The sequence below is a fragment of the Miscanthus floridulus genome, chromosome 4 (assembly GCF_019320115.1).
Source record: "Miscanthus floridulus cultivar M001 chromosome 4, ASM1932011v1, whole genome shotgun sequence".
In the NCBI taxonomy this organism is placed as follows: domain Eukaryota; kingdom Viridiplantae; phylum Streptophyta; class Magnoliopsida; order Poales; family Poaceae; genus Miscanthus; species Miscanthus floridulus.
Genome location: NC_089583.1, coordinates 32,934,660 through 32,944,054, shown reverse-complemented (window position 1 = coordinate 32,944,054; position 9,395 = coordinate 32,934,660). Strand labels below are relative to the sequence as shown.

Below are 9,395 nucleotides of genomic sequence, written 5' to 3'. Positions count from 1 at the left end.
CTCCAAGATCGGTTCCCTCTTGTATTGCGGTATGATGGCCGGTCACAGATTAACGTCAAGGTCTTCCACCTTACCACCTGCCGCAAGCAGTACCCACACGAGTTTGAGTCCAGCGGTAGTCAGCTCTCCCTACCCATCACGGAGCCGAGGAGTTTTGCAGTAATCCTAAAGAAGTACCACCTCAAAGTGAAGTATCTGGTGAGCACTCGCGCGAGACGCAGAATGTACCAATGTCACAAGTTACCAATGTCGTCTTTCTCATTAATCTTTTTTATGCAAACCGAAGAACGTGCCAGTAGACTTCAAGGTAGCGCACGGCTACCAGCAGTGGAAAGCCATCGAGCTGCAGATGGCTGGGCAGTCCTTGATATGACCATGCCATCGAGCAACATGTTACAACCTCCAATTCAAGCTACACCAACTCAAGTGTCATCTACATCGACACTAGCCCAAGTCATTGATGGACCGATTACACGTAGTCAAGCAAAGAAGCTACAATAAGAGGTGAACGCGCTACTTTGTGAAATTCATTTTAATATTAATGTGAAATTCATGCACTTTGCTATTGCTTAGGTTCACCAAGGAGGATGACAAGGACACACCAAGAGAGGATTACATAGAAGAGCCACGCTCGGGCTAGGCCAGTATGACAGAATCATCAAGAAGAATTAGTCATAACTTTTTATTCTCAAAAGCTATGATGGCCCATCAAGACTTGTTGGAAAGTTTTTCAAGTCTAGTTTCAAACCCAAGTGGTCTCAACTGATTTCAACTTTCCAATGTTGAGATATGTCTGCATTAGTGAAGACTAGTCACCAGGTCAACAATTTGCATGATGATCAACTTCCCATGCAAAACTATACCATTCGACATTATTAAGTGGTGCATTCTGCACATGGTGTCAAGGCTTGTCAAGTTAGATTTCCAACGCATCCAACGGCTCATCATTTGGAAGTTCCAAGATGGAGTTATTGCCAAAACACTGAAGACTGCGCAGAATACCAATTGCCACGCGGAAACTCTCCAGGAATTCATTTCGGGAAACCCCTTTCACATAGTCTATCTTATCTTTTTTGTTTTGTGTTTACACATATCTAGGAGGGCTGTTCCTAGTTAAATACCCCATTGCCCCATAGCAATCTCAGACTTTTGATAATCGTACCCCCTTTGTTCAGCTGTGTACTAACAAACCTTGAGAGTGATCTCTACCCCTTTGTTATTGTGATTTCCTTCGCGGGATTGTAGCAACGGCAGCTTCACCCGCTCCCAATTGGTGCTCCTACCCCCTTTGAGATTTCCTCGATTGATTGTAGGCTATGTTGGTTGGTTCCTTGAGAGTGTGGTTGGGCAAATTCTCGATTCAGGTTGCCAGTTAAAGATGGTGGTTGGCTTCGAGTTTTATTTGTCAAGTTGCACTAGTTATCGCTACATGTAGCAAGTTATCTTGGCTTCTTTGAAGCTAGTTATCTGGTGTTCATCCTAGGTCGTGAAGATTGGGACCCCGTGGCGCATCATCTGGTATCAAAGCTTTTGTTACCACAGTAGGATTTTTTTCCCTTAGCTACATATATTTTTGTTTTTCCTATCCACCAAAAAGCCTAAAAATATTGCTTTAGCCCATTGTTTCAATCTGTTATTTTAGTGAGTTTTATTAAGTTTTAGTCCATTAGAGTCTTTGTTTTAGTTGCTGATCATTCTCCTTTGCATGTCCCTTGAGCTTCTTTTATATATCTAAAATTCCCACAAAAAAATCTATAGCCTATATCATCCTTCGCGTTAACTTTGATCCTATCAAGTTGTAGCTACTGGTTGTGTTTTTGTTTCTATCATAAGTGTGCAAGTGTTATCTCTGGTTGCTGTGTTAAATTCTATAAAAAAAGTGTGTGAAAAAGAAGAAGAAAGAATAGTGCAAAAAATTGAGAAAAGTTGAGAAAGAAAAGTTGAAAGATCGGTTGGTTTATGTGCACAAGTGCTGAAAGTTTTCAAATCAAGTTGTGCTGCTAGTTTGCTATTTATGTTTGGTGCAAAATTTTGGTTGGGTCTGATCGCAACACTTGCATCCCAATCATACTTCTCATTTGCATCAACTCTAAAATTTTCTTTCCACGTGTGTGTGATCCATTAACCTCTTTCATATTTTGTGGTCAGCACTAGACAGGGAACTTCTAGTTTATATTGTTATTTAACTTTACGACAACTAGAATTTGGATTGCATTCCTTGTGTATCACTCCCCACCAAGCTCCACATAAAAACCATCATAATCGGTACTCTGGTCTTGTATTTGCCTCGCCATCACTTTTGGTTACCACCACACATTTTGTTTTTCTATACCCCATAGGGAATTCATAAGAGCTTCGGTTGGTAAGAGAGGTGAGGTTGAGAGAGCTACCAAAATTTTCCATTCCACAAAAACCTATTGTTCGTATTTAGCTATCCTTACAGGAAGATGGGTGGAGTTCACATAGAAGATTGTGTTACTATGGCACAATTCAATGAACTAACGCAAAGCTTGGAAGATAAGCAAGATCGGTTGACACAAGATCTTTAGGCCTTTATGGCTGAAATCAGAGGACATCGCCAACCTCATGATGGTGCAAGCAACCATGGTGAAGATGGAGAAGATAGTGATGGAAGAGCTGCCGCTAGAAGAGCAAGAGAACAAGAAAGAAGGAACTGAGGTGCTGCTCATGGTAGAGGAAGAGGTCGAGGTCAAAGAAATGATGCCAATGATGAATCTGAAGATGAGGATGATGATAATCATTCTCAATATTGTTTTGGTCACCGACATCATAGAGGAGGCAACCATGAGGAGAGGTTTGGAAAACTGAAGTTTACCATGCCAAAATTTGATGGAGGGTCTGATCCTGAAGCTTATTTCACATGGAAGTTGAAGGTGGATAAGATCTTTCGCCAGCATAATTATGCAGAGGAGAAGAAGTTGGCAATGGCATCTCTAGAGTTTGAAGGATATGCTCTGATATGGTGGGAGCAACTTCTCCATGATCATGAAGAAGATGGAGAAAATCCTATTGCCACTTGGGAAGAAATGAAGAGAAAAATGAGAACTCGTTTTGTGCCGAAGCACTATCGGCGTGATCTTTTTGATAAATTGCAGAATCTGAAGCAAGGAAGTTTCTCCATTGAGGAGTATTATAAGGATATGGAGAACGCTATGATTAGAGCCAATGTGTATGAAGATGAAGAGCAAACTATTGCATGTTTCATGGTAGGATTACATCGCAATATTCAGCGCATTGCAGAGTTTCTGCCGTACCGACCTCTTATTGATTTGGTACATCAAGCCACCAAAGCTGAACGCTAACTACAGCAAGATGCCAAGAGCAGCAAGCCGTTGTCATATGGTATGAGGACTGCATCTGGAGGAAGCAAGTCAATCTCTAAGTTTTCTGCTGCACCCTCAATGGCAAAGAGCTCAAGTGGAGGCTTCTGTTCTAATGTTCAAGGTGTTTTTAGTGGGAAGATGCTGCTACCCCAAGCATGAGTTCTAAACCAGCAGCATCCACCTCTACTTCAGTGGGTTCTACATCCAAAAGTAGTGGGATTCAGTGCTTCAAATGTGGAGGCCGTGGACATGTAATAAAGGAGTGTCCAAATAATCGTGTGATCATTGTGAATGATAATGGAGAATATGATTCAGCTAGTGAAGAGGAAGTTGAGGAAGAGTATGTTGAAGAAGCCCATGAAGATGAGGAACATACTAGATGTGAGTTTGCGCATGGTGCTGCTCTTGTTGTAGCACAAATCTTGAGTGTCCAAATGAAAGAAGATGAAATTGGACAGCGACATAATCTTTTTCAAACCAGAGCAAAAGTGCAAGATAAAGTAGTGAAGGCGATTATTGATGGCGGGAGCTGCCATAATCTTGCTAGTCGTGAGATGGTTGATAAGCTTGGTTTGAAGCTGCAGCGACATCCTCATCCATATCATGTCCATTGGCTGAATGATTCAGGAGATATTAAGATTGGATATAAGGTGAAAGTTCCATTCAAGATTGGTGAATATGTTGACACCATTGAGTGCGATGTGGCACCTATGTCTATGTGTCACTTGCTGCTCGGAAGACCTTAGCAATATGATCGATATACTCAATATTGTGGGAGAACAAATCAATACACACTAGATTTGAAAGGTAAGAAGTTTGTACTCAAGCCTATGACACCTCAACAAATCATGGCTGAGCACTTACAAAAGAAATCTGAAATTGGTCCAGTGAGTAAAGGAGGAGAAGAGCAAAAGAAAATGAGTTCCATCCACAACTCGGTGAGTGAGAGCCACAAGCCAAATTTGAGAGAAAAAAAAGAGAGGAGAGGGAGGACATCTAGTTATGCTAGCCACAAAATTTGAGCTAAGAAAAGTGAGGAACAACCTAGATCAAGTGCTCTTTGTACTTGTGTGCAAAGACATTTTAATTTCAGCTAACAACATCACCTCTCTTCCTAGTGTTGTGTCTCATCTTTTGAAGGACTATGGAGATGTTTTTTCCAAAAGAAACAACGGCTAGACTACCTCCAATCCGTGGTATTGAGCATCAAATTGATCTCATTCCAGGGTCTGCACTCCCTAACCGCCCACCGTACCAAACCAATCCTGAAGAAACAAGGAGATACAAAGGCAAGTACAAGAACTTCTTGATAAAGGTTTTGTTCGTGAAAGTTTAAGTCTTTGTGCTGTTCCTGTGATCTTAGTACCTAAGAAAGGTGGTTCTTGGAGGATGTGTGTTGATTGTAGAGCTATAAATAACATCACTGTTCACTATTGTCATCCTATTCCACGATTAGATGACATGCTTGATGAATTGAGTGGTTCCATAATATTCACTAAAAATGATTTGAGAAGTGGGTATCACCAAATAAGAATGAACACGGGGGACGAATGGAAAGCTACATTTAAAACAAAATTTAGGCTGTATGAATGGTTAGTTATGCCATTTGGTTTGACTAATGCTCCTAGTACTTTCATGAGATTAATGAACCATGTCTTGAGAGCTTTCATTGGAAAATTTGTTGTTGTCTACTTTGATGATATCTTAATTTACAACAAGTCTTTTGATGAGCATGTTAATCACAATCGTCAAGTTTTGGATGAGCTTTGAAAGGAGAAATTATTTGCTAATCTTGAGAAGTGCAGTTTTTGCACAGACCACGTTGTGTTTCTTGGCTTTGTTGTTTTAGGAAAAGGAATAGAAGTGGATGAAACCAAGGTGAAAGCCATCAAGGATTGACCAACTCCTATGAATGTAAGTCAAGTAAGAAGTTTTCATGGCCTTGCTGGTTTTTATAGAAGGTTTGTGAGAGATTTCAGTACCATCGCTGCTCCTTTGAATGAATTGACTAGGAAGGGGTTGATTTTAAATGGGGAAACTCACAAGAAAATGCTTTTCAAGAATTAAAGAAACGTTTGACTAAAGCACCTGTACTTGTTCTTCCTGATTTCACTAAAACTTTTGAAGTAGAATGTGATGCTAGTGGAATTGGGATAGGAGTTTTAATGCAGTAAGGTAAGCCAGTAGCATATTTTAGTGAAAAACTGGGAGGTGCTAAATTGAATTATTCTATGTATGATAAAGAATTGTATGCTTTGGTGTTATGGCCAAAAGAGTTTGTTATCCATTCTGATAATGAAGCTTTGAAGTACTTGAAAGGTCAAGGTAAGCTGAACCATCGCCATGCCAAATGGGTTGAGTTCATCGAAACATTTCCATACATTGTGAAATATAAGCAAGGTAAGGACAATGTTGTTGCCGATTCTTTGTCTCGAAAGAGTGTGTTGTTGAACAAAGTTAAGGTAAAGGTTTTGGGTCTTGAAAGTTTGAAACATATGTATAATAATGATCCTAAATTTTCATAACCATATTGTCACACCTAATTTTAAGGATAAAATAAGATGCATAATCTTATGTGCACCCAGAGATCATTCACACACATAAGCCAACAAATTATAAATAGTATCATCACAAGTGTTTATTACATCACGAATGATAAGACATAGTCTTCACATAAATATAGCGGAAGTATAAAGAAAAATCTCTCACGGAAGCTCCATATCGCAGGGACGTCAACTGTTTGACCACAAGTCTAGTAATCCTCAAGAAAGTCCTCATTACCATAGCCATCTGTTACCCATCCGGATTTTTTTTCAAACAATGAAAATAAACAAGCGTAAGTACGTGTCGTACTCAACAAGTGTAACATGGGGTTCATGAGGCTCAAAAGGCTTGACATAGGTTTAACAGCTTTCATCTTTTAGTTGTTTCAATTTTAGCATAAGAGTAGCAACAAGTTGTTTCAATACCAAAGTAAAACACATGATCAATGTAAACATGAATAACGAATAGCATAAACAGACAATTCTTAGTGATCATCTATTCCATAAGGGTCCAAGGCCGCTCGTTACCATAAGCACGGCTGATATACTAGTTTTACACTCTGTAGAGGTTGTACACTTTCACTGTGAGTCGTGATACCCATATGCCCGGGTTAATTACTCCCAAAATACTTCCAAGGTGAGCAGGCAGGGGTCGGAATGAAGCCTTTAAAAGGTTCGTCTAACAAGTTAGGGCCATTAGATTCACTCGGCAAACAGATATAGGAACCCCCCTGTCGAATGGCACAATTCCATCACGGCCATACACATAAGAGTAGAGGCAATCCTATACCCGATTCGGCAAGCCATTCTTATGCCAATAAAGGTGACCTCTAACAAGCTAGAAAAGGTCCTCATACTGAGCTAAAACTAGAGCAATGTAGCCCTCATAGTTGTACTGTAAGTCCCGGATGTTCGCTTATAGATAAGTCCTTAGGGAGAGGAATCTGAAGCATTTAGAAAGTAGCTAAATACTCCAACCCCCTATTTCCAAGTTACTAATAAAGTCATATTTTAATGTTTATTGCATATACATTTAGTCAAGTTACAAGATCGTGGTTTAAGTGCAAAGCTACCCAATGCATATCCCATAGGAGACAAGGTATAAGTTCAATTCTAGGGAATCCCTATCAAGGTGACACATGCAACATGAATTAAATGTATTAAAGTTGATAGGAAACAAGGATGATCCCATGCTATACTTGCCTTGAACAAAGTGCTCCTGTTGATCCTGCTCGTCAAAGTAGTACTCTTGATCACCCACTAATTGCTCACCGTCTATACTCGATAATCATAGCAACATACAAGCATCCATAAGCAATCATGCATAGCAAACAAAAGCTATAGATTAGAACAGTACACCAATCAGTATAAAATCTAGATGAAAAGTTTGTAAAACGAATCTATGTCTCGCTAAGATCACACAGACGCGAAGATCACAAAATTCGGAGCTAAAACGAAGAAGTTATGAATTAAATAAGGTTTCCTTTAATAAAATAATAGATTAAATTTAACCTCAAATTTTAAAATCTAAAAACAAACCTAACAGTAGTATGAACATGTAGATTATGGAATTATGAACCTAATGCAAGTTGAATGGATCAAATCGGAGTTAAAACGAAGATTTTATGGCCTACAGAAGGTAGTGGCAGTTTTGTAAATAGATGAAACTTAATTTCCAAACTTAAAATAATTAAAACCCGATTTTAAATCTGCCTAAGGACTGCGGATACAATTTAAAGAAAAGGAAGGGGCTCTTTAGAATAAATACAGGGACGACGGATTAAGATCCAACTAATTATAAGGGCCTTTTTGCAAAACGACAGGCGAAGGGGTAGGTTCTAATCTTGGCCCTTGATTTTGGATCGGACGGTTGGAGATAAACCAGAGAGAGCAGATGGCGAGGCCGGCAGCGAGCTTCGATGGCGACGCCATGGCCGGAGACGGGCGGCGCTCATGGAATACGGTCTACGGACCATGAAATAGCAAGCCAAGGGCACCGGGAGATAGAGGAGATCAAGGCGAACTCGACTAAGTATCTTACCGCGGCATGAAGCGAATGGGAGCGGCGTGGTGCTCGGTGAGGCGGGCGGTGATGGTGGCGGTGCTAGGTTTGCGGTGACTGGCGCAATGCAAGGGTGGCGGCTAACGCTTTAAGGCTAGATGAGGGCGGCGCAACACAAGGGCGCTATTTATGGGGCGGGAACAACTTGGAACGCAAGGCAAGGGAGAATCCATGGGTGGCGCGGACTCCGACTCAGCCGCGGCGGTCGTGTCTGACATGGAAACAATCGCGAGATGGAAGACAACATGGCTGACATGTGGGGCTAGGCCATCGGTGTCATAGGGCGTGGGAGAGGAACGGCGCGGGCACGATGCTGGGCCAGCCTGCTGGGCCGCTTTGGAGACAGAGCAGACTGCGCGAAGGAAAGCGGGCCGCGTAGGAAGCTAGGCCGAGCTGGGCTGCTCTGGCTGAAATTGAGGAAGGGAGAGACAAAAAAAAATAAAACTCATTTTCTATTTTCTTAACACAATTTCAAATCCAATTTAAATTCAAATTCAAATTCTTTTGCAAATTCCAATCAAACCAAAGCATCAAAAAATAAATATGCAGCAGCATGGATGCACATACATGTATGTAGACCTATATTTGATTTTATTTTTAACCAAGTTATTATTTTCCTAAATTTAAATTCTCACTAAATGCATAACTAAATCATTTTCTCCTATTTAACAATCATGCAAATTTTAGGGTGTTACAATTCTACCCCCTTAAAATGAATCTCGTCCTTGAGATTCGGATGATGCTTACTCAAAAAGCTATGGGTATATTTTCCTTAGATCCTCTTCTCTTTTTCAAGTAGCCTCATCTTTTATATACCGATTCCACTGAACCTTACACATCTTTATAACCTGGCTCCTTGTCACCATTTCTGCTATCTCTAAAATCTTTATCGGAAATTCCTTATAAGTGAGATCTTCCTTAACTATAAGTTCCTCTAATGGTATCTGCTCCTTGGGTACACGCAGACACTTCTTTAATTAAGATACATGGAACACATCATGTACACCTAACAAACTCTCAAACAATTTCAACTGATAAGCTACTTCACCACGTCTCTCTAAAATCTTGAAAGGCCCAATATACCTTGGTGCTAACTTTCCTTTCATATTAAACCTTCTCACACTTCTCATAGGTGGTACCTTTAGGTAAACATAATCTCTGACTTCATAAACCAATTATCTCCTCCGAGTGTCAGCATAACTCTTATGTCGAGACTGTGCTATTCTCAAGTTATCCCTAATCATCCTCACTTGTTCTTCTGTGTCTTTTAAAACATCCAGTCCGAACACTTGAGTTTCTCCCATTTGATTCCAAAACAATGGGGTTCTACACTTTTGTCTATACAAAGCCTCGAAAGGTGCCATATTGAGACTCTTCTGATAACAGTTGTTATATAAAAACTCTGCATAAGGCAAGCTCTTGTCCTAACTTGTACTATACTACAAT

General features: G+C 40.3%; 1 protein-coding gene across 1 annotated transcript; it reads left to right on the top strand.

Moving 5' to 3' along the window:
* The first annotated feature begins 2,604 nt into the window (after window positions 1-2,604).
* On the top strand, window positions 2,605-4,090 carry LOC136548362 (uncharacterized). The gene is made up of 3 exons (XM_066539922.1): window positions 2,605-2,815; window positions 2,857-3,293; window positions 3,476-4,090. The coding sequence occupies exons 1-3, from the start codon at window positions 2,605-2,607 to the stop codon at window positions 4,088-4,090; spliced, it is 1,263 nt and encodes a 420-aa protein (XP_066396019.1).
* Window positions 4,091-9,395: the final 5,305 nt, after the last annotated feature.

Coding starts and splice junctions, on each gene's coding strand:
- LOC136548362 (XM_066539922.1), top strand. CDS start 2,605: ATGGTGAAGATGGAGAAGATAGTGATGGAAGAGCTGCCGCTAGAAGAG. Junction 2,816..2,856: donor GGAGGCAACCATGAGGAGAG/GTTTGGAAAACT, acceptor AATTTGATGGAG/GGTCTGATCCTGAAGCTTAT. Junction 3,294..3,475: donor ACCGACCTCTTATTGATTTG/GTACATCAAGCC, acceptor AGGTGTTTTTAG/TGGGAAGATGCTGCTACCCC.